The sequence below is a fragment of the Engraulis encrasicolus genome, chromosome 4 (genome assembly GCF_034702125.1).
Source record: "Engraulis encrasicolus isolate BLACKSEA-1 chromosome 4, IST_EnEncr_1.0, whole genome shotgun sequence".
NCBI lineage: Eukaryota > Metazoa > Chordata > Actinopteri > Clupeiformes > Engraulidae > Engraulis > Engraulis encrasicolus.
In genome coordinates, this window is record NC_085860.1 from 2,068,156 (window position 1) to 2,094,550 (window position 26,395).

At 42.2% G+C, this 26,395-nt stretch overlaps 1 protein-coding gene across 7 annotated transcripts; it reads right to left on the minus strand.

Moving 5' to 3' along the window:
• Positions 1 to 666: 666 nt before the first annotated feature.
• Positions 667 to 25,239, minus strand: LOC134447161 (CUGBP Elav-like family member 2). 7 transcript variants are annotated; one of them, XM_063196489.1, is made up of 14 exons: positions 25,013 to 25,239; positions 17,951 to 18,147; positions 15,876 to 15,958; positions 14,771 to 14,831; positions 14,224 to 14,358; positions 12,107 to 12,186; positions 10,859 to 11,017; positions 10,141 to 10,204; positions 8,909 to 9,043; positions 8,397 to 8,513; positions 7,681 to 7,860; positions 6,531 to 6,695; positions 5,633 to 5,809; positions 667 to 4,238 (listed from the first exon to the last, which is right to left on the minus strand). In XM_063196489.1, exons 1-13 carry the CDS (start codon positions 25,063 to 25,065, stop codon positions 5,682 to 5,684), a joined length of 1,557 nt encoding a protein of 518 aa, XP_063052559.1. In that variant the 5' UTR covers positions 25,066 to 25,239; the 3' UTR covers positions 667 to 4,238; positions 5,633 to 5,681. The 7 variants fall into 7 exon arrangements, with proteins under 7 accessions (XP_063052559.1, XP_063052562.1, XP_063052563.1 ...); XM_063196492.1 differs by having other exon boundaries at positions 14,783 to 14,831; positions 25,013 to 25,238; XM_063196493.1 differs by having other exon boundaries at positions 6,531 to 6,674; positions 14,783 to 14,831; positions 25,013 to 25,237.
• Between the last annotated feature and the right edge of the window lie 1,156 nt (positions 25,240 to 26,395).

A 26,395-nucleotide genomic window follows, 5' to 3' on the forward strand; every position in this document is an offset into this window, starting at 1 on the left:
TCATATCACTTTCCAAACAAACAAAAAGCTGACCTGGGTGTTAAAACTGCATGGCTGCTATCCACTCCAGTATCTTGCTTATAATTTCGGTCATCATAAATACAAAGTTATGGTTGGTATTATATAAGAGCTGGTATTGTCAGTTTCTTTGGGTGTTACGTTTGTCCTTCAGGACAGGAGGTTTTGATCTGTACTGGCTAGATAATGTGAATTTTGGCCAATGGGGTGGTAAGGTGGATAGAATACCTGGAAAGTGCAATTACGAAACACGTCATTCTGTAAAGTGATAACCACTGATAACATTTAGATGGCTGTACATTTCTAATCTTGCTGACTGTACTGGTGTGCTATGATTGTAGACAGCACATTCCAATAACAGTATATTATTTGAGGGGGTAAATACTGAACTCAGACAATAGGCTATAGGTGTGAAATCAACCAATGCAAGTTATTAATACATGTAACTAATGTTATTCACAGAGACATTCAACTCTTGACTTTCTGGGGCCTAATAGGCCTACATAACAAAGCATGGTTGGTGAAAAACAAGGGGTGGGTGGGGGGGATAACGACAGCAAAACAGGTCTGAGACGAGGACATTGCACAGTGACATCACAACACTAGACAAGCACTGACACTAAAGACACAGACACAGACAACTCAAACTTTGGGGAAAATGGTTTAATATTGGAGACCAGGGCAGAGAACACCACACAAGAACATCTACCAAAAAGAAATTTATGCCTTCCTAACTACACACACTGTGACAAACAGTAAAAAAAAAAAACCCCTAAAACTACAAATAATTTACTTAACACATTAATAGTAATGCCTAGAGCTTCAGCTGTACAGCCTTCCGAGAAACAAATGACACTTACCGCTGTCGAGGCGAAGTGGCACAAGCAAAAAGGGACTCACAGTTAAATGTTCTAAATTAAAAAGGACACAAATTGAAACTGAAGAGATGCAGAAGCAGTAGGCTATGTGGGAAAGGAAAAATAAAATTGTGTGTAACTGAAATTGTGAACCAAACTGTCCGATATATACCACACAGACGGGGACCAAACCCGGGGACCAGACGAGACCAGGGCCGCAGGAAGAGGCCAGACATTTTGTCCCAATATAGAATTTTTCCTTTAATTCCAATATAAAAACGATCCACCGGTACAAAATGTATATTAGTACAACCAGCTGTAGAAAGAGGAAAGCCTTATATCCAAGGTAACTTGTTATGCAGGCAAAAAACACCAAAATGCAATTCCTTTGGCTTTTCTCAAAACACATGTATCTATCAAAAATCTTTGAAGGATAATAAAACTATCAGATTACATACAAGCGTAAATGTTACAAAGGAGAAGGAAAGAAAAGACAGGACATTTTTTCACAATAGTCAAAAGATGCAAAGCAACTACAAATTTGATTTGAAAGCACTTCAGAGCACCAGGAAAAAGACACAGAAACAAACCATACAAGTTGAGTGTTGGGGATGAGAAATTGCCACTTAAAAATCAACATTGCCTCCTCATGTCATGACCCGTTTCAATATTGTGCTTTTATTATCTTGACCTAGCTGAAACAAAACTAGTGTCCATACCCTTTAAAATCACTACACCGGGCAGAAATAACAGATGACTGTACGACAGTTGGTATGGTACAGGACACCAATGGTTTCTTTATGGCACAATGCTGACGGGAGTCTAATACCACAGCTTTACAGAGTAAAACTAGAAGACAACTAGGCCAATTCTGTTGCTCCATCCAGTATTGTGTGTCATTGTCAACTTAAGTCCACTCCAAAGAAACAAGGCTGATTACAGGAGGGCCAGACTGGTATGCCACTCCGTCATTATGTGATCAAATAAAACATCCACAACAAACACTGTTAAGTGAGGCTTCACAGATTAACAAGGAAGGGGGAGGAAAAAAAACCTTCAGTGCCCCTTTCTCCATGAGGGTTCCGCTCCATATTCTAATACTAGCAACACCTTCTAGGCAGTTACTCCAGAGATTATGGCACTTTGCATTTTATCTTTTTCACCATATATGAGAAGCAATAACTAAGTACTGAATGCACACACCATTTATTTCAAAAACACGAAGAAAGTGTATCATGCATGTGGTTGAGAACACATTACGCTCTGTATGCACATCTTGAAGTGCACAAACACCTTCATGTCCTTTAAAACAAAATCCTCAGATTTTAAATGATCATTCTCCATTTCAAAGCACTGTGAAGGAAAACAAAACTGACAAGTGTGCACATTTTCAAACAACCAAGGTATAAACTTCAGGGCACTTCATCCCGTCATTTCTTTAATCATATTTTTTTTCACTTTAATTCTGTGGTCCCAGAGAGATTTCACAGAAGGTCCATGATAAATCATAATCTTGTCGAAACAAACATTAGATTCCCAGACACAGTTGACCCTGAGTGATAGTCATAGTGCCACAAGTTGTAGACCGCTGGGGACTGGGGCAGAGCAGGGCTAGGATGTGCTATGTAAACTTGTTTTGTGTGGTTTTCTTTCCTTGACTGAAATGGAATGCTTTGGTAAATATTTGTTTTGGATGTTTTCACAAATTTCTCCTACGATAGGCTATTTCATCTGACTTGCACTTTACAGCAAAGAAACATCAACAGCTAATAATTAAGGCCTACTGCTGTTTGCCAAGAAAATCTGAGACGTGTGGTGCTCTCCTGTCTGTGTGTCTGTCTGTGTGTGTGTGTGTGTGCATGTAAACATTAATTTCTGGCAACCAATAACGTGTGCGACATCCTAAGAGTTCCCTATGACACCGAACTGAAAACGACTTTTTAAAAAAACTTGTGATACTCTTAACCAGAGTCGGGAACACCTAACCTTCTCCCATTCTGTTGTCTGTACACTTCCGTGAAGCCAGAAAACTGCGTACCTCTGTGCATGAACATCACCTCATGTCATGTGTTCTCGTGGTCATAGACCCATAGAAGGAACCGCCTTAGAGAAACTGTTTACATGTGAGCATGCTTCAGTGAAAATCTATCAACTATGAAGAAGAAAGAAAAACAAAAAAAATCAAGAGACTTCACATCTGTATGTTGATGAACATTTACCAAGGGAGATTTAAACATGTCCATCCCAATCTAATGACATGCTTACTGCTATTCCAAACTTCATCTTGCAAACATAAACTTGTTTCATTAACACACAACAAAAAAGAACACCCATATCAGACCATATAAAAGAAATGCACTTGAATCATTGGCAAACCAGTTTCTATATAAATCTCACTTTTTGTACAGAGATTTACACAGGAAGAAAAAAAAATAAACAAAGCACTATGGATGTATAGATTCAAATAAAAAAGAAGTTCACAACAGTAATAGCAGTAGTTAGAAAGCCTATTGTCTAAGGGAAAGGGGGAAGAAAAAAAAGAACGCTAAGCTTTCTGTAAAACACATCGAAACATTACCGGTACATACAAATTAAGTCATTTTTTAAATCCACAGACACCTTTTAACTGGGGCAGTTAGCATTTATCCTAATATCCTTTATTTTACATCTCCACAGTAAAAATATAGGTATTCTAGTGTGCATTTAAACCACAGATTGTCTAGTTGTGAATCAGTTCTAGAAAAAAGACTATTATAGGTAGCACTTTCCCCCAAATGGGAGAAACTTACTCTTAAAAAAAATGTGTTGTGCTTCATGAGAGAAAAAAAAGAGAAATATCCCATTAATCCTAAGCATTATCTTGTCCAACAGAAGAGGCAATAGCAATGGTCTTATTCAAATGACAATGCAAATAGTAACTCTCTGCTCCCCACACTGTTCAATGTATTTAAACAAGTCAGCGAACAGTATTGCTAGTGGCATTAAATGGTTGTGTGCAAATCCCTGTATCGAACGTTCAAGTTTACTAAAATCTCGGATTAAAAGAGGAAAAAAAAGAAGAATTTTTTGTTGTCAAATCTGTTTACAAAAAATCCAGACACGTACAAACACAGGTTATATTTCAGACCAGCTCGGTGTGAAAATTTACATGCAAAACAAAACGGAGAGGGAAAAAAAAGTTACAAAAAAATTCCACATAACATCTGATCATCAGTAGACAGAAGCCAGGCAGGCAATGACTGAACGCAAGAGAGCCGTCAGACAATGATGTGGAGGTGAGGGCCAAGGCTTTGTTTTGGTGGGATCTGAGAGTCATGAAGAAAACATGCTAGAACAAAGATGAACAGACAGGGATGAAGGTTTCTTCAGAGGGAAGAAAACACAGCCAAGAGAAAGGAAAGAAAGAAAGAAAGAAAGGAGAGGGTGAACACAGAAAAGAGTGGAAATCAGACAGCAGACAGGTGGGAGAGAAAGAGAGAGAGAGGGAGAGAGAGTTAAACACATTGCGACATGAGCACACACAGAGACACACAAACACAAACATAAGTACCTGTGCATATCCTATTAGACTAACACACACCACAATGGGATGTAGAAGCACCAAATAGCAAGAATGAGAGCCATAGAGCGTAGACAGGACGCCTGCACTTTCCACTGGGAGCGTGGAAAAGGGGCCTACGCAGGCACACATGGATAGTCATGCATCCAGTATACATAAAGTGGCACAGGAAATCAATTGGGGGGCAGTGGACAAAAGCTTCAGTTGATGGTTGCAAACACTTAACAGCCAACAGAGGCGGTGATGAGAGTAAACAAAGAGGGCAAAGCAGAGTGAAGAGTGATTAGAGGCCAGGGGACTAGTCCAAGACCAAGTTGAAGTGATACACCTGGCCAGGTTAACCTACAGGAAGTGGTAAACCTGCTAATAGATAGCACACAGGAGTCATTTAGCTAAGGAAATGAGGACTCCAGGCCCTTCTATTAGGTGATTTACCACAACTTCAAGGCTAATTTAGCCTGGTTTACTACTTAGCCAGGTTCTTGGAATACTCCCCAAGCTTAGGGCCTTGGAATCAGGACTTCTTCAAACCATCCTACACAGCGTTCACAATACTGAGCTTATTACGCAGCACACTCTAGTGACGGAGCTACTGCGAGTCCAATTTGAGGCAGTGCATTTTTGTATAAAAAATATACATTCAAATATATATATTTTAAAGAAACCAAATCAACATTTTAAGCCAAACCGACTAAATACACACATTTTTTTTGTTAAGCTTTGATTGAAAGGAATCAAGAATCTTAGGAATGAACAAACCCCATTTCTGGGCAATAACGAAAAGTCATTTGCTGTGCCATAAACAAGTCTTCAACTTGGTTTGAGTGCAAAGGAGTCTTTCGATATCTTAACACTCTAAAGTCAGTACCCATTAAAACAGTAACCAAACACTTTAGGTTACACCAAATCAAGCAGAAGTCAAAAGTGTCAAAAATAATGCATGAGTAACCATTTACAAAAGGAATATACAAACAAAAAAAGCAATAACAAAAAAAAAGCTATAACAAAGATACTTTCCAACTTACTATTCATTCACAGGTGAGCTCTTCAAAACATTTAAGAAAAATACAAAGAAAAAAAAAGAAAAAAAACACCTCTGTTCCATGTTGTTTTTTTTACGTCCCAAAAGCTTTTAGTCTGTAACCTGCATTAAACCCTACAGCAGTGTCTAGCTGTGGCAACGTCTGGGAGGACTTACCCTTGCAGTACTAAGCACAACCAGGCGAGGGCGCTGAGCCCTGCTGCCATCAGTAGGGCTTGCTGTCGTTCTTGGAGCGCTTCAGCTGCACCTTCAGCCTCTTCATGCCGATCTGGAAGCCGTTCATGGACTGGATGGCGGCCTGTGCTGACACCGGGTTGTCATAGCTCACAAAGCCTGTTGGGTTACAGCAATGATTGATTGATTTGATTTTTTTTGATTGATACATTTATTGCTATTTCTGCAGCTATGGCTATATCATGGCCAATACAGATAGAAAAAAAAACATCACATCACATTCACAAAACTACAACTATATAAATTAAGAGTTTAAATATGCTTCTTAACGGGTTACAGCAACGCACACACAGAGGAAGAGGCATTGTAAAAGGTGCAGTGTGTAATATTAGCTTGTCAATAGGGTGAATTCGACAGTCAATGACTCCTTAGTAGGAGAATGGAGATCAGATGGACTCCTGTGGCGACACTGGTTTGACATAGCTCACAGGCCCTGTCAAAGTCATGTCACACTGCGCTTGGTCCTTTAATATGCAGAAGCTAAGTACAATACAGATTCCCCAAATGTCTGTTTTACGCTTCATTGACAGTATGGCTAAGGAAGAAAGGATAACATTCCAACTCGCTGTATTTTTTGCCCCAACGGATGGACATAGTGATGGACACAGTGACTGTGTGTGTTAATTCCAAATAAAAATTAAGAAATGGAAGGAGGGAAGGGTGGCACTCCTAGTCACTCCACTTTTGTAGAGTTGAAAGCAATACATAAAAGTTTATTGATTCATTAACAACCTGAAATGGGAAATGCAACCATTTGCTAAGGCCAAAACAAGAAAATCACAGCCTGATATTGTGAATAAACAAACAAATGAAGTCTTACCAAAGCACTTGCTCAGGTTGGTCTGTTTGTCGATGAAGACTTTGGCAGAGACCACGTTCCCGAAAGGCATGAACATCTGCAGGATGTCCTGGTCCCCAAACTCCTGTGGCAGGTGGTATATGAAGAGGTTGGCCCCTTCAGGCCCTGAATGGAAGGGAGAGAATACTATGCACATTCAGCATCACAATCTGGACACACAGCACACAGCAGGCATATGAGTTGTTGCCCTCAGGCAGGAGGTTCAGGCTGCCTTAGTTTCAGACAAATAGAGCCCGCAGATCATTCATACCCACTAGGACATCCCTGATAAACAAGGATCCAACTGCAAGACTGTATAACACAACGCACTTTGGCTCTGAATAACTGCACTTCAGCATCGCACTGTGTTTAAGCTGGGTATCGAGGCGTGAGATGATTGGCAACAAGCCAATTGCTTGCTGAGCTGTGCTATCATTTATCCAGACAGGTAGGATATGTGCAAGCATGCGCCACATTGGCGTCAAGAATTGCCCCCGTTCCAAATGCCAGAGAAAGAGAAGGAGGGGACAAAGCCCCCTTAGGAGACCAAACTTGAGCACACTCCTTCATATTGGGTGGGCGGAGTTTGAATCCTCTTTCTCTAATCAACTCTCTTTGACCTGACCCTACTGGGTTTCATGACTGGTAATAAGGTCATAACCACTCAAGAAAAATGATAAAAGCATGAAATACAATTATATGAAACATAATGATATGAAACTAAGTAGATCACAGTGGATGAAGTCAGGGTAGTGGTCAAATGCATCACTTATCGGACATTTTATGCGGACCGTTTCTGTAGATCGTGAGGACTGGCGTCAATCAATTTCTGAAGTACTGACAAAGAAGATACTGGGGAAACTGGGTATTACAACCAGGGCTCTGAATAAACTTTCTTTATTACTGGCCAAACAGGCAGGTAAGATTGGTTAATCTTGCGAGCCAAACGCACGCTCACAAATGGGTCAAAGCGGCTGGTAAGTTGATCTTTTCTACCAGCCAAACTGAAATTTCACCAGCATTTGGCCGGTTGGCTGGTGTTTATTTAGAACCCCGATTATAGCTATAGAGCAGAGGAATCATTTAGCGGCGTCCGTCCTCCACATCAGAGGAGAGGCGGTGGCGTCCTTACCCTCCTTCTGACTGCCCACGGCCCCCTGCTGCAGGAGGGACTGGCTGTAGAGGGAGGGCAGGGCCGAGGCAGAGTACTGCTGCATCCCTGAGTAGGCCTGCGTCAGCGCGTCCATGGTGCCCCCCGCCGAGCCGTTGTTCAGACTCGAGCCGCCCAGACCGCCGTTCAGAGCCGCCATACCTGCAAAACAAGTTACAAGTAGTCATGGAGACATGGATAAACAACCTGCTCTGGTGCTCACTGAAAGATCAAATAAAATGAATTACAAAAAAAGAGAGATCCATCCATTTATCTATCCATCTAGTTATCCATCCATCTATCCATCTATAGGTCTATGACAGCAAAGTAGTATAAAACTATTAGCCATGTGCATGCAGAGGGAGTATCACTATAGGTTGAACGTTAAGACCCGTAAAGACGGGTTCATTCCAACATGCACCATCCCATCCTCCACTTGTGCTTGTGGCCTCGTGCCGCCTCCTGGCCCCTCCTCCGTGTAGAAAGTTTCCTAGCTGTCAGCCTAGCCACAACAACTTTTGCGGGACCGTTTTTCATTCACCATCCCAATTGCAAATGATAAAATTAATATTTTGCAAAAGCACAATTCTAATGTCATTTTCTGGCATCAGTGACATCATCATGACGTCACAAGTAGGCAAGTGAGCAAGGGAGGACGGAAGTCTGCCTATTGGAATGCACACAGTATGTGTGCTTACCGCTGACGCCCCCCTGTAGAGAGTTGAGGTTGTTGAGGCCCACAGACGCCCCAGTGAGACCCTGCAGAGCACCCAGAGAGGCCAGGGAACTCATCGCACTGGAGTTACCAGCAGCCCCTGCAAACACAGCAAGAGAAGGAAGACATTCAGTAACATTTAATGAGAGACAAAGAAAAAAAAGAGAAAGAAGAGAGAGAGAGAGAGAGAGATTTTTTTTTTTAACAACTAAGTCACTGTCAGCTGATGGCAGACATTCACTGCCCTTTTTTTCCATTGTTTTCTCATTTCAAATATTATATTAGCGGATAGCCAGGGAAGCCGTCCAGGGCCACTAAGGGGTCAGTTGCCCCCAGCCCAGGGTGAGATGGGGCCCAGAATTGGGTTGTCATTACATTGAATATATTGGGTGGGCCACTCTTTCAGATGACTTTTCTCCTGGACCCGGCCAAAGCAGTCAGCAGCCTTGCAGATTGATACGTGCATGATCTTGGAGGGCGGAGGCATATACGCACCTTGTCCAGCCAGACTCCCGAGGCCACCCCCGTTGGCGGAGGAAGACATGGAGTTGGAGCCTGTGGAGGAGCTCTGGGCAGCGGCAGCAGCGGCCGCTATCGTGGCCAGATTCTGGAGTTGCAGAGCACTCATACCTGACAAGGGGAAAACACAACAGCAGAGGGGGTTCACTCACACACCAGTGATTCTGTTGCCTAGTTGGCGTTCACAAGCAATTGAATGGAAGTCAATGGGGTTTTCACTTGCCCACGTTCGCCCCCCTAGTGGGCACCCAACAGGAACTGCAAAAGCATACTGGCTACAATGGTAACCAATGAGGGTGAAGCTTCTCCTCGATTCTAATTTCTCTGACAACAGTGAAAGTGGAGCACATCCCAGGAAACCAGTTCCAAGAACCTGGCTCAGTAGTGAACCAGGTTAAGATAACCTTGAGGTAGTAGTAAATAACCAAAGAAGAGCCTGAGGTCCTCATAGTCTGAACTAAATGGTACGTGTGTGTGTTATCTTAGCAGGTTAACTCTAGAAGGTTAGGTCTTGATGTTATGAAATTAGGCTGTTATGATTGCTTCCAGATCCTTTTTTTCGGACCATTAGTCTGTGTGCACACTCATGTGAACCCCGGACAATTGGCGATGTACAGCAACATCCAGAGCTGATGTGTTAACGGGGGAATGTTTATGTATCTATTTTGACAGCACATTGAGTGAACTTCTTAGTTGTGATACTGCGCTAAATAAATTGCTTGTTGCATTGTATAACTTGGTCAGGCTCATCACTTATCCATGTTATTAGTATACCAACCAGGTTAGCTTGAAATGAATTTGCCTAGATTTCATTCAGTAGCCTACTAATCATTTATGTGATTTCAAATGGTTGAGGTCTACACATTTTATTGAAGTACACAACAACCTGCTGAGCTGTGCTAGGCAAAGTTAAGATCCCAGACATGGAGAAGAATAAGATGTTGACTGTGTGCCCACATATTTCACTGGGCTGGGCTAAACCAAGCTAAGCTGAGATCACAGGCTGCCAACATGCGTCAATGACTGCGTAAAGGCCTTTTTTTTTAACTTTTGCATTTTTTTGTAATGATTGACTATTCAGACGTATTATCACCCATGTGTGAATCCTTGCATTTAAAAACCGCAAATTCCCACAAAAAAAATCCAAATGGATATACATCGTTTTGCAACAAAACTCTTCACATGTTGCTGTAATGCAGATGACTCACCGCCGAGCTGCTGGACGCCACTGAACGAGCCCAGATTACTGGAGGAGGCGGCCTGCTGGAGCAACTGCAGAGACAGGAGTAGATAAGCGGTTACACCACATTACTAACCGCAAAGAGAGTAGAGAAACTGTTATACCACATAACTAAACGGCAGACACAGGAGTAGAGAAACAGTCATTCCACACCAACTGCACTAAAACTAGTACTGCACAATGCATCACACGACCAATAAAAGACCTGAACAAAGAGAGCAGAGTAAAGCAGGATGATTCAAGCCTGTGCATTTCCTGAATCCATGTGATGTCATGTGAATGAGCCTTTAGGATATCTGCAGTTAGGAGATCTTTGGAGGCTTTATATGGAGGAGAATATATGGAGTTTCATTGGCACTTAAGATGGCAGTAGCGCACATCTTATGCAAGCAGTCAGCAAAAGCCACAGAGAGAGAAGAGGGAGCGGACAACGCTCCCTTAGGACACATAAATTGTGCACACTCCTTTTCCATTGGGTGGATGGGGTTTGAAATATACTCTACTAAGAAAGTCTTTGACTTGACTGCAAACACAGCGGTCTAGTCAGGTTACTGTGGGACCAGTATGAATGATATGAATACAGGAAGTTTGTAAAAGTGTCTGCAAAATGGGATCTGAAGTCCTTACTGTGGAGAAAGGAAGAGTAGTATACATGGAGTAAGTAAAGTATGCTTTAGTGTCCTTACTGCCAGGTACTGTGGGGCCAGGCCGCCCAGGCCGGAGAGGCCTCCCCAGGTGGAGGTGTTGTTGAGCTGCTGCATCTGCTGGAGCTGTTGCTGGAGACGCCGCTGCTCCTTATCCTTCTGGGTATCAGCAAACTTACAAACCATGGGAGACGAGCAGCCCTGTAGAGGAGGAGGTGGAGGAGGAGGAGGAGAGAGACGCAAGAGGAGAGAGGAGGAGGAGGAGGAGGAGAGAGGACGAGGAGGAGGGGAGAGACGCAAGAGGAGGAGGAAGAGTAGAGAAACGCAAGAGGAGAGAGGAGGAGGAGGAGAAGAAGCAGTGGGAGCGAGAGATGGGGGAGGGGGAGAAGCAAGAGGAGGATTGGGAAGAGATGTGCCTGAATTAGGACATGAAAAAACACTTCCCCCTCCAGTCTGTCATGATTACCAGATATAAATAATGAATTAGCCTGTACAATAGGAGGGAAGACAAAAATGGTCAAAGCAACAAAAAAAAGCTCCTGGCTCGTCTGTAGTGAGTCAGCTCAAGTGGGCGTGAGGTTAAGCACGAGCGAGTGTGGCGTTAACATGGTTTTTTTTTTTTTGCCCGACCCTGTGGCGGTACAACAATATACTGTGACCACTTTTGGAAACGCACCAAATACTGGGTCAAGCACACTAGAATTCAGCCCCGAGTCCAAGCTGACCAATACACAAACAACACAGAGAAGTGGAAAACGAGGACATTTACTGAGCCAACAATGAGGAGGAGGGGGGAAAATACAACGACACAGAAATGTACAGTACAGACTTGTACAACACAAACACCACTGAAAAAAAGGTTTGGACAGTTACATAAAAAGGAGGAATTAATCATTAGCCATCTCCAGGGCTATCTTAAGTGAGGCCCACCTCTCTGATTGGTCATGCACATATAGGGGGGAGGGGGGAAACAAAAAGAAGACATGGCTGTCCAACTCACATCCATGCTCACTCAGGACATGTCTCTTTACTCATGGGGCAGGAAGACTACAAATGAAGAGCTCACTGGGGTAGAATTAAATAGGATGTGACCCGTGTAGTGTGCTTGCACGAGACTCTGCTGACGAGACAGCGTGTTTTACATGGGTTTTGCCTGACTGTGCAGACACAGTGAGACCGATTGTAATATGGTTGAGTTTCTTTCAAGTCAGATGCTATGATGGCGATGAGGATGAGGGTTTGGCCTAAGGGGGGGGGAGCGGGGTTAAAAAGGGCTAAGGGGTACAGTACCTCCATAGTCTGTGAGTGATGCATGGTTTTGATTGCATTCTGTGCCATTGCCCTGGTAGAAAACGTAACAAATGCACAGCCTGTAGGGGGGGAGGAGGGGGAGGGGGGATAGGAGTGGGGAGGAGGGTGGGATAGGAGTGGGGAGGTAAGGAGGAGGGGGACAAAAGGAGAAAAAGGAGGAGGAGGAGAAGGAGACAAGAGAGAGAACAAAACAAGAGACAAAGGTTTTGACAAGCCATTATGAAAATAACATGACAACAAACAGAAAACAAGGAATGGCACTGAGAGAGCACAGAGCCGTTATTGCTGGTTAGCACACAGAGAGTAGACACACAAACATAAACACATAGAGTTGGCATTGAGATGTTGGAGCATGCTATAGCTGCCACCTCGAAATGGTACACTACGCAAATCTTACATAGACAATCGGGGGGGGAAAAAAAACGATCATCGGACTTCAAACTATATTCCTATTACGGAAAAAAACCTCAACAATTTCACACAGCCATGGGTTTTAAACAGTTTACTCTACGGGTACTGCTACTGAGATTTTGAAAGCTCAATAAAACTTCAGAATGTTTGCAACCACACATTTTGATGTACTATGATGCCAGAGACTCTTAATGCAAATGGTGGGCGGTGTGGGACCGAGGACAAAAGACAAGATGAAAAGGTGGTTTCAGTTTCTACACGGCATGTTTACAGCTCAATGCAGTCAAACAGGTGTGCTTCCCAGAGACCAGAGGCTGGCGTGGCGAATAGACGCAGATAAACACCTGATCGTGACAGGGGGAGGGTGCCGAGTGCTGGTTTTTGACTAGCAAATGTTTAACTTTCCGCCAGCAGTGCGAAAACACACCAATATAACTCTGCCAGACATGAAATGAAATGGACTTTGACTGTCACACGGAAAAAGCAGGTTTACAGGTTTTGCTCCACAGAAAGTTTAGCGATAACTTCCAGGACAGTAACAAAAAACAAAAAAAAAGAACCACCCCTTCCCATCATAAGACACTAGAGCAGCAAAGTTTCTGATGGTTAGTTAGTCCATGTGTGAGAAATGAGGTGACAGAGTGAGAACAAGTATGAATCACGTCGGGCTGAGCCGTGCTGAGCGGGTAGAGGGGCGAGGGTTGACCCTGCAGCGCACCAAAAATAACCTGCTGCTCAAGACAGCCACTCCGTCCACAAATCATCAGGGGGGGGGGGCACATCTCAGACCGATGTGACAAGTCAGCTTGTCAGCCGGTCATTAAGTCAGGCTGCCTGCCCCAGGGATAAGCGTGAACGCAGTGACTAATGAGCACAGCTAGAAAACAAGTTTAAAAGCTTTTCATGTGTCGCTACTTTAACAAATCGCTACCGTTTGCTACTCTCAGCATGCCTTTTTCGTTCTTTGAATAGTTGCCAACACAACTTATTTCTAGGCATGCATGGCAGGCATGAAAACGTCAAGCACTCCCTGTCTTGATGCTTGTTCTTCACTTTAGCTCCTTTCAAACTTAGGCTTAATTTACAGTCCAACTTTACAATCCACAGTTGGACAAATGTTTTTGATGTTCCTCGCCCAAACCATCTTCAGGAGCACTCTAAACCTGCGTACTGCCCCAAAAAAATGTATTTGTTTTTTTTGTTTTTTTTTTAAACTGATTAAATCACAAGGTAGAAATTGAGGCCGCTAGCCAAAACCTCTCCAAAGAGCTCTGTAGGTAATGTACAGACATTTTCCTCTCCAGCATACACAGTACACATCCAGCTGGAAGATATTTGAACCCCTTTCTTGGGGTGTCCTAATCAATGTGAGAAGTTCTCAGAGTGCTCATGCATGACGCTGGTCTGTGAGCGTTTCTGACTGACATGTTTGATAAAGATGACTTTCAAAAAGTGTGTGGCTAAGCTAAGTGTGTGGCTCAATAGTTGTACACTTTAGCTTTGTGGAAAAAAAACACACACTATTTGTGTTGCGTTCTTAAATTGCTGTGGACATAGCTGAAGCCATTGGGATCCCGTTGGACAGGCTGTAGCAGGGCAGTTGGTTCTTGGAGGTGTAGAGAACCACAGTGTGGCCAGTGTGTTTCCCAAAACAAATCTCCAGGGTCGACTAAAAGTGTACCCACCTCGGCTCGTGCCGTCAGGCCCACGCAGGATTCTGCATTCTTCGACTTGTCCGAACGGCGAGAACATCATCCGCACCTCGTTCTCGCCGTACTTCTTTGACACCATGCCAATGAAGAGCTTGCGGTCTTCCACAGCTGGAGAACAAGACCAGTCACTCATCACTTCAATCCGTACAGCAAATTCAGATAGGTTGACTTAACTAACATATGTGTATCTAATATAGGACACGGTGTAGGCTACCATTTTATTTTCTTACCAGCATTTTATTTTTAATCTACACAGGCTTATGTTTGTTTTTTCTTCCTTGTGTATTGCTGCTCTAGTCGGCATGTCTAACTGTTTGTTCTATGGCTCCTGAACACAAGTCAAACTCCCTTCAGGGCAATTCATTCATTCACAACCACAGCTAAGCCTGTGTAGGTCATCCACTGCAATGAAGACATTCAAGACAGCCCCTGTTTTTTGATAATGCACCACCTGTCAATTCTCCTCCCTCTTAGCTTTCCCCACTACCCTTCTACAAAGAACAAAGAAATGACACCTTACCATCCATCTTACCATTTGTTTTATCAGTGTCAGCAGGCTTCATCTGAATGGGATGATGCATCTAGAAGACAGTGGAAGAAATGAGGTCATCATTACTGAGGGCCCAATGCTGTTCAATTATACATGCACAATATACTTGATGCAACATGAATAACATTCTGTATTTAATCAAATAGCTTTTTTTTCAAATGGCAATTGGGTTGTGCTTATGAGTTTGTGTTAGCAGTCTGCCAAATGCAATCCCTCATAGTGAGGATTAAAAGCAAACAAATAATAATAAAAAAACCCTCCCACCCAATCACATTCATTAGACAACCACAAGCACTTTAATGACAAGTGGGTCACATTGAAGGCTGCCGCATACTAGGGGGTAGAATTGTGACGTCACCACGCACAGGCCCCTACATACTGGCAGTAGATACACAAACACAGCAATTTAGAATAAAATTGAACAGGGACTAAATGGGTTTTTTGAAAAACAAACAAGAAATGTGTACATGGGCTGAATTTTATGAACTTATTGACTGATTAGAATTCTAGGAAAAGTTGAGGTTTCATTAGACAGATCTTGATATACCGGTAAATCAAATCATTAAAGGGCAAAACTATTATAGCATCCTACTATGGCAGAAACTGTGAATCTCCATTTAATTTAAAACACAATTCCTCCCCAGCTCTGTTTTGCAGTTTGGTGAAATGCACAAAAATTAGATGAACTGCAAGGCCAAATCTGGCATATCATTTTCGATGAGGTGAGAAGAAAACGGAGCAGCATGGACAACATATGGCCATCTCAGCATGCCTGTGACGTCAGGAAAACAACAACAGTGTACAATTGGCACAATTCCACCTCAACACTACCCCTACTGTCTATGCTATGTGCATGGAAAAAAAAAATACAGTACCACCACCACCACCACCACCACCACTCCAAAAACAAAAGTGGTTTGTGCTAACAACATGTTTTGAATTGAGACCAACAATAAGCCATTTGCTTTTCAAGGCAACCTCCGACACCCAAATTTACCAAAAAAAATTGTTCACCCTTGGGTACTGGATTACGTCAAGCAAATGTGTAAATCTCCAATATTCAACAGTCACTTACCCCGCCTAAGGTCTTTATGTTATGCAACGCATTCTGGGCCTCCAGAGCCGCTTTTCTGGTATAATATGTAACAAAACAGCAACCTGCAGACACAAGGGTTTCAAAAAAAGAAAAAAAGAAAAAGAAAACAGTGTAAATGAAGGGCAGGATGACAGCACTGATTGGCATTCACATGACAGAACAGAAATAGGGGAAATGCTGGATAAGAATCTGAGAAAGGGCACAGAAGGGGAAGTGGTAATAATCAGCCTGTGTCTCCTCCGCACTTTACAGAAATGGCTGCACTCTTTATGCAGCAGTGTTGCAATGAAGCTTTAAGCACAGAATAGAAAAGGCAGCGGAGGGGAGAGAAGCGAAGATGAAACAAGGCAGCTCAGAAAGAGACCAAGCGAACGAGTGAGCGAGTGAGCGCGCTCCACATCTTGGCGTCCCAGTTGAACGCCAGAGGCGACTGAGGCTGCCTGTCAGAGAGCGGAGGGAGCGTTGTGAAAGTGGAGCACTGCAGAGCCGCTGACCTAGATAACCAAGCCCTCCACCACCAACGCTGCTGCTACTGCTACGGCTGCTTTCTCTAGCTCTCCTCTCCTGACTGCAGGAAGCACTGGTGGGTGAAGGGAAGGCAGCAGCACTGTGAATCGCTGGAGCTTTTTGTGCGTGGAGCCTTCAATAGGCTTGCTATATTTAGCAGATCCGAGAACAGGGTTAATACATGTTGATTTTGTTCCTCTCTATTCGCGGGGCTTGCAACACAACTAACCTACATATTCAGTGCACATATTAGTCATGGGTTTTAAATGCGGCGCTATGCATGTATGCTAAATATCCGGTAGTCATGGCAACGGCCTCCAGCAGAAGAATAGAAACATCATGCCAATGGAAATTCACCAGCAGAATCAGCCCACTTAACACATGGCATAAGGGGCTGCTGCAGCTCAATGGAAATGGTACTTTGAATAAAAGTGTGACAGGCATCAAATGATCCTGAACTGGTGGAACAGTCAACTAGAAGCATTATATTGTGTTCAAGCCCTTCAAGTTGAAAACAGCAACATGCAAGAACGGTTACACTCCATGTTTGGCGGCTACTTCTGACATGGATTTGAGGTTCTCATCTCTACCCATTTTCTGTTTTTCAAAGCCCTTACCTCACTGGATGCGAGGCAGTGTGAAAATGTGACATTTTTGCACATTTCAAGTCCATGTGAACTTACTAAATCTTAAAAGTATGCCAAGCTGTAGTAACCACCAGACATGCTTCATGCCTGTATAAAATGTAAAATACTGTAACAGAACAACTCTAACCAGTTCTCTTTTCTATGGGAACAGGAAGCCCTGAAATAGAGCCCTTGACTATGAAGTTATAGCACTGCAGCAGTGGGAGCCGGCTGTTATGCAAGATATCAGGGTCCTACCCACCAGACCAACATATTTTGAATTTTGCTATGAACTGCATACGTTTGTAAAATATTCAAAAACGCTACAAAATGCCATTCCGCAGCTGTGGATACTCTCGTTGATCACCAGCAGAACAGTTTCAGCTGGAAATGTCACCAGAACGACGCCCTGACACCAATAAATACACTTGACATGTGACTCCGTCATGTGAGGAGGGGTGAGGGCAACACGTCCTCTGCCATTGGCTAAAAGATATAACATTTTTCCTCCCCTCCTTTTATTTATTTTTGTTTTTATAATTTTACCTCCTCAAATAAATATCAGGTCAGAACAGGGTGAAATGTATTCAAGCTTCAAAAAGAGGCTCGAGTCCTGATGTCGTCACTCTTTGGGTAACATGAATCTGGACACTAATGACTCGCATTCCATGGATTTTAACCTGCTCAACCAACACCTGATTATACTACCAGCAGTGTAGCTGCAGGACGCTTTCAAGCCTTTTAATGGTTTAAATCTTGCCGCAAGATTAAAATGCTTCACTTGAAACGCAACAGGCTCACGTAATTGTGCTCCTCAGTCAATCACTGGTCACATTTATGGCGTGTTGCTGTGTGAAAGGGAACTCATCAGTGCAAACAGAAAACTATGACAGTCACCCTTGACTGTACATGCAAGCTCACCTTTGCTCTGGGGTGGGTTCTGAGTGCGGTCGCGAAGAATGTTGATTTGGTGAATGGCACCAAACGGCTCAAACAGCTCCTTGAGCTCGGTTTCTGACCACGAACGTGGGATCTGCCCAACGAACATCTTGATGGCGTCGGGGTCAGGTTGGTCCAAGTGCTCTAAAGACCCATTCATGTTGTTGCCAGTGCTGTTGCTGTGGGACAACAAAGAGAAAAATGCATAAAACATTTATAACCAGTATGATAAGGGCACCCAATACGATTTGTGGGGCTTTTAGATTAAGCATGAAGTTACACATAACCGTCTTCACTGTTGTGATTGACAACAAGGTCATACTGCTTGTCTGGAATCCAATGTACCAGAAAGGAACTGAAGGTTATGCATTTTATACATTTCTGACTTTGGACCCCAGACAAAGAGAGAAGAGACTCCCTACACATAAGAACGGAAAGATATGCATTAAATCATTACCGGTATTTTAAAATCAGGCGGCCAACTTGAGCTAATGGGCAGCATACCCCTCTACATGCAGCTAGAAATGGGTGCTCCATTACAGGGACCATAAGAGCTTCCTTGTTTGAAGAGGTCTAGCCAGCAGAAGATCTGATTATCAATGCTCATAAAATGGCCAACGTCTGATCTGAGCCAAATGGAATGGAACTCACAGTTGGCTATTGAAATTATTATTTTCCAGTTAAGACATTTGATGCCCTTAATGATGTGCTCCTTAAGTTTAAGCATATATGAAATGTTTCAATTGTGCAGTGTCATTCATTTTAACCATTTAGAGAAATCAGATCAAAAATACAGATAATAATAATCACAATAAACCAGTCAATCACATGTAGCAGTATACGTTCGGTTCAAGTAACCAACCAAATATAAACAAACAAATGGAACAGAATATAGAAATTTACAATATTTAATAATATTGGTGCTGCTTGATCAGTTACGTCTACTTAATTTTCATACAATACATTTGTCCATTAATTAGCCAGCCGTTCTACTGGGTACGAGTTATCCTCCATACAGCTCAAATTCAGCACAAAACCCAGAGAGCCTTGAACATTTTCAGTGACGGTGACAAATTCAAAATACAGACAACTCAGAACCACACAATGACCTGATAAACCTACTGGACACATTCAAGGAATACTTCTGAAACCTTTTTAGATTCCATTCATTTCCAGAGCAGATACCAGACAGTTACTTGCAGCTTTGTGATGACACGTTGACATTCTTAAGAGGATCTTTGTAGGGCTGTGCAATATACTGAATTTATATTGTGATATCAATATTGCCATCAAAAAATATAATTTCATAACATCGAGTTGAAACAATAGTTGTCATTAGTCTATACTGCCAAAACAAGGTAGGTTACACTAAGTGCAATACATTCCCCTCCACTTAAGCCATTGCGAGCACAGAGCAGACTTGCTAACCCAACACACCACTGTGTTTCTCTATCGCCCTCCACTCACACTGCTGAAAGGAGGGAAGATTATGAATTGTTTAACACAATTGTGTCTTTAAAAGAAATATCATCTAAACAAACCTGTGATATCAGTATTGACTGAAATAATCGTGATCTTGATTTTTCTCGTAATTGAGCAGCCCTAAGCTTAGATCTTTGTTATAGTTCCATAAGGGAACAGTGAACAAAAGTATATTAAGGCGGGCACTGCAATGACCATTCTGCACTCCCAGAGAAACACAACTGGCTTAGTGCATGTGAAAGCACCCATCAATGATAAACTGAAGGCAGCAACAGCCAGACTGCAACAGCTATCAAGGTATGTAGTGCCATTTATCAGACCCACTATGCAAATGTGCTGAACGACAGGCTCGCACTGTCAACGCTCTCACCCGACATGCAGGACAAACCCACAACACCTAACATCCCCCTTGGAGGGATTCCCAGGTGTGAACGAGTGTGTATACAAGTCAATGGCATCTTGTCCCCTGTGGGGTGTGTACGAAGCAAAGCAACGGTTGCCAATACTGCTGTGCTGAGCAAATGCAGATGTTTGTTTGCCTGTACATTTTGTTGCCTGTAAAGCAAACATGGCTTCCTAAATCTAATTTGAAGCAACCAATCACAAAGTCACAAAGTCCTGCATCCCTAAAAGTAAAAAATGTCTATCAAGAGAGCACATCTGTCAGCACAAGACACAAACAAATTTGTAATTCATCCTACAAACAAGACAACATAAGTATCTTTACCCTTCACCTCATGTAACTGTTAAAACAGTAACAAACCACTGACATTTACAAAAAAATTTGACAGTTCATTTTCAAAGAAATCACTGCAAAAAGAGAAAATGTGTCGTGTGGTCAAATACCTCAGGTTAGAGGTGCACCGAAAATTCGGCAGCTGAAAACGGAAAAAAAGACACTTTCGGTTTTCGGCCGAAAGCCAATTTGAGTAGCCGAATCGGAGGCCAAATAGAATATGAATTGAAAATGGGCATGAATGAAACTAATTTCAGTTCTACTCTAACATTTGAAGACTAATAAACATTTATTTTCTGTGGAAAACATGTCTAAACATTTATTTTAAGCCGTATATTTAAGCTATATTCAAAAATAGTGAAAAACATAACTTTTGATAACTTTAAACTGAACTGTAATATTCAGTTTCGGTTTCTGTATTCGGCCGAAAGAGTATTTATTATTCGGTTTTGGTTTCGGCCACCAATTTTCATTTAGTGCATCTCTACCTCAGGTCATCTATAACGGGTGAGTGGAGACATGGCCATATCCAAATCTCACCTACAGTATCTGCACTATGTGCATACTGATGATCTAGAGACTATAGACAACATGAAAAATGCATTAAATTCCAATAAAGATTGGTTCTAATGGGACACGCTGGCTGTTCTTTCCCTCGCAGCCAGGCCATTTTGAAACTGCACACATATACATTGCTTAATTACGATACCAACTCTATAATGTGCTTTAACCCATTTATACCAATGACTAGATCACTTTATGATGTGGTTTACACACAGTCAAATTCAATTGCCCAGTCTAACCTGAGAGACAAACTAAGCACAATAAGTAAATGGAAAACCAGTTAGTCATGAGGTGACTTGTTGGAGCTAATTTGTTACTGCAAAATGTTGTACTCCAATCTTATTTCAACATCTCTGATATCACCAATATGTTGTTGCAGCTTCTTTTTTACTACCTCTATTAATGTTATACCGTTGGCATTTTGGTGACCCTGTACGGGCCGACTATCGTGGCCACCACTCTCTAGTTGGGCCTAAATTTAGTAGTCTCCTGCTGCTCTGAAGTTCACACTAATTAATCTGTTTTATGGCAAAGCCTGACAGCTACACATACGCTGCTATGATGTAAACACAGGACGGGTTACCGTCCGTGTCTCTTCTACTTATGGTGGTATATCATGTTTAGACCCATACAGCTCACTTAATAACTTCATCTTCCACATCCTCATTCCCCTCAAAGTCACTGAGCACTATTACAAAAGCAAAAGGGAAAAGGCGTAAAAAGAAAGTGAAAGTGCCAACACCTTGTGTTTATTTCACTGACATGGGCTTCCGTGAACATTCACAGACCACTAAACTTTCTTTCAATTTACACATGAATAAGTACAGCCCAATGACACCTCCCACCTACACACACAAACAAAAAACAACAGCTGTTAAATGACAAAGATCTCGGTTCATCTGAAGTCAGTTGGCTTTTCAAATGAAAGGCATACAGACAGAAGGGACCTGCCCAACTGCTTGAAAACGGATGACAATATCAGAATGCCACGAAATTTGGAAAACTGGAACCAAGGATAGGGAAACATAATGGCCTTACGAGGGGCAATTAGGCCTCTCTTGAGTTTGCCCTTCCAATATCAAGTGCAGCGAATGATGCAAATTAGGAGAACTCGTTTGAAAGAGTGACCAAAACAGGAAACCGCATGGGGGAACACACTAGCAATACAAAATGTCTTCGTCACTCACTACATGCATAACTCGGGCATAATCACGTCTATTTGTTGTTTAACCATTCCAGACTCATCCACTTGATCAGAGACTTGTTTGGAATCAATGGTGCCTTTGTGAGTGTGCGCCTGTTTCAGCGATCTGATAAGCTTACAATATTGAAGGAGAGAAAATAAGATTGGCCGTGTCATATAGCTCACTGTTCAACATTCATGTTTCAATTGCAGATCGTTTCCTTTAATGAGAATCGTATAAATCATACGTGCTATACTATGTGCTGTGTGGGGAAGCGCGTGTAAAATCAACAGCTGTGGGTTAGTTTCAAGCTGAAACCCGAATCCCACGCAGGCGAAGAGCTCATAACGTTATAGCCACACCACTGCCGATTCCAAAATGCACCAAGGTATTTAAGCGCCAGCCATGTACCAACAGGGAACATTTATACGACCCACAGTTAATATGCATAAGAAGTCGCCTTTGTATAATCGTGCAATCGTAACCAATAACTCATAGAACTGCGTTTGCAATTAAGCCTACAGCACGTGCGCATGCCTCCCAGCCTCCATTACGTGAACCAGATTTCGAAACCCAACCGTATATGCGGTTCCAAGTCTGTAAATTACAGCCAGCGATGAATAAACAGCACAGGCCATTATAGGCTAGCCTACTTTGTGCGTCTTTAGGAAATATTTCATTTCATTATATTATGCATCAATAACACCACCAAGTTAGCGATACCTCCATGGCAGCTAATTTAGAAAATAAGGGGAGGTGGCCGCGCGGGCGTCTTATTTCCCTACATTACCAAAGGGAAGGTCAACCGATTAATGAATTGCACCTGGTTTAATTGCATCGTCAAAATCCGACTCTTGTACGTGTAGTGCTACAATGTATGTTATGAAAGAACACACAAGCTATCGATACACCTCGCCCTTCACCAATGTTAGCTACGTCGGCTATCGAGTTATGAAGCTAGCTGAAAGCAAACGTGAGTGCATTACGTAAACGTTTCTTCCTCGTCTCTACATTTAGTCGAAATCAAATTTCTTACACACTTTGTTTGTATCGATGTGACATTTAAAGGCCCAACAGACACATACTTCCAAACAAGTCACAAAATATGACTACGACGTAGCTAACAAATGCTAACATTCGCTACCCCGCTTTACACACGTTGAATGTAAGTGGTTAGCTAGATAAACTGGGACCGTTAACTCATCGGTCTCTTTCAAATCGCACATGCTAAATAGTGATCAGTTATAGCATGCTGGTTCAAAGAACGTAAGCGTTTTTCTGTTGATGAAAGTGAAATGGGCCCATGGCCAGGCTTATTCAGACAACTTCAGATAGCGTTACAACATTAGCTGAAAAGCTAACCATCTAGATACTAAAATGACCGAAACCTTTCGCGTTGGTCTTCACAGTTGGGCGAAAGTAAAAACTAATCGTCTTGATATTACTCAGTATAAACGCCATTACTTACATCGTATCACAGGAGCCCAGCAATCGACTATCAGCTTTCATATCCGGAAGATATTCAAGGCTGTACGCAGAAGTCATGGTTGCATGTAGCTAACTAGCTACCAGTGTGGTCTCTACAAGACACGCGTGACTGTCTCCCCCCGCTTGTGTGATTCAGCTACTGCGCTAGATATGTCATAGAAAGACAGGTGCAAGGCCTCCCCTCCGCTGCCAAAGATACGATACTAGTTCCCACTATCCGTTCTTGCATTGTTCTTCAAATCCTAACCGAAATGTGTCCCCATAGCGATAGGCAATATTGCTATAGAAAATAGGTCATATGAACGGCCTTTAGACGGAGGCGTGGCTCTGTCCCTGCGAACCATAGGCTACCGAATCACCCATTCTGAAGGCACAATGCAATTTGAATAATTTAAATAATTATGTTTACAAATAATATGTCGAGGACGCAAATAGATTGAAATGCCTGGCTATCTCGTATCGCACACTATTCTTTCGAATAGAGCACGGCAATCATGTAAATTCGAGAAAATATTTGCTTCATTGCCAGGTGGAGAAACATCAGCTGGTTTTTGTAGCAACAACAGAACTAGGCGTCTGGTTTGTGCAGGGACTGGAGTCGAATAGACAGTGCAGCATCTAGAATTCCATTCACATCACACCTTATAGGCTATTCACTTCTAATGACAAAATGGGCTATCATGAAAAAGCTCTACAATGCATATATATATTTTTTTTTTATATGAAGGTGTGGCATTTATTTGAGAACACTCAGTAAAATACAGACATTTATCTTGACCAAATCTATTTTGTCACAATATTAGTTACATCCCTACATGTTACTCTGCTCAAAGAATGCCGCCAATGTTTTTGTTACTACAGCACTACAACAACAGTAGCCTATTGTACAGCAACGTTTCCACATGACCAGTTCTGGCAGGCACAGATGACAGAAAATTGGTTTTGTGTGAAATGAACCATACTACTGTGGTTTATTTTGTGCACCCCAACACACTACCATCATCAACTAGGTTGTACAGCGATTTATTTGGCTCTTTGTAACCTGAATGTGAACTAGGTGAAATGAAACAAATATGTAGAGAACATGTCAAAAAACATGATATGAATAATTTAAATAGTTCTTATTCACACTGACACACAAATACATTAGTATTATCAACAATTCCTATGGAAAGCCTAATTCAGTTCAAGTGATAATGGCAACCCCTATGCACAACAGAAAACAAAACCAATTAAGGTCATCTTGGACAAACAAGATCTTAAGAGTAGACCTTACATTTAAGGTTCCATTTTTACTATAGTGCCATATAACACACGTGTACATCACACTTTTCTATTTGATGAACCATCAGGTCTACATCATGACACAGACAGACAGACAGACAGACAGACAGACACACACAGAGAGAGAGAGAGAGAGAGAGAGAGAGAGAGAGAGAGAGAGAGAGAGAGAGAGAGAGAGAGAGAGAGAGAGAGAGAGAGAGAGAGAGAGAACGAAACCTGAATCAAACCAAAATTACACAATGGTAGCCTAATAACGGGAGAGAAGAGACCAGATTTCACAGCAATGAGGGGAGAGTATCCACCTACCTTAGCAGTAAATCCTCACTTCTCACAGGAGTACAAGATGGGGGGCAGCGCATACTGTCAACATACAAGCTCACCGAGAGTCAGACGGTGGAGCGATCCAGAAGCACTTCTCTTTTTAGCCTGTGATCGCCTTGAGAAATGGCTCCTCTCTCTCTCTTTCTCTCCTGCCTCCCACTCAATTCAGTCTACTACAATGAAGACGCTGGGTCTCTCCACTGCGCTGGAGTGGCTCCCACCCCCTCCTCTGCACAGCCTAGCTGAAGTAATCCTTTCTGACAGCTCAGCCCATACTAATGTATTGTGCAGCCCCAGGGCACACACAAGCGCACACCGTGAAGCCATTTTAAAAAGTCTTTTTTTATACATAGTATATATTTGGAAATCCTTCCATTCCCCCCGCTCATATTTTTTTTCTTCCAAACAATGTGAAGCGATTCTCATGATTTATGAACAATTTACAATTTTCATTAGGGTCTATTCTTATCACTGCATCCCCATGATAGCATTCTGAAACAATACCCGGCCTTGTTTGGACAATAATCAATGTTCTCATTTTTATGATTGTTTATTTGTTTCTTCCTCAGTCCATGTGACATTACACTATGAAACTGCGACCCCAAGTGGTAGTGGTTGTTACTACAACACTCCAGTTTCAGGAAGCAGTCAGCAATTACAAGAACACAAGTATCTTGTTGTGTACCCTGTAACTTCAGTGAGTTTAACATACAGTATATAGCACTGTAAATCCTGAAGGGGACTCTGGACCCCAAGGTCACACTTTATATGGAAGACAAGTGATCTAACAAAGTGTGACATTTGACATGAAATAGCCGAATCATAGCATACAATACATGAAGGTGTAAGATTATATTTGTGATTATATTTGTTATTGTTGTATGGTAATTGGGATGAGTGTTGTATGTGATAACTTCCTACTGTGTTTTAAGTGTTGTATGATAACTCTCTTACTGAATCGGTTTTACCCGACCTCTTACTTGGGAATTCAGGGTGTGGGCTATGTTGAACAGTTAATGTAAGCTTAATGAATTTACAGGACAATGCCATTGTTTTTATATTGATCACTTTCAGTTGTTGGGTGATACATTTGCCATTTCAGGTTAACACTGAAAAAAAAAAAATTGTGGGGAATGAGGACATTCTTTTTTTCAGGAGGAGGACGAATGTAAGATTATATTTGTGATTATATTTGTTATTGTTGTATGGTAATTGGGATGTGTGTTGATGTGAAGGGACTGTATGGTCAGGGCGGAAGGATATGTCAACCTAAGGGCGAAAGGATATATGGAATGGAATGTATATGATGTGGCCGGATTATTTAAGAGGTCTCGTGAGATTACCGTTGGTCAATAAAGTGAACTGTGA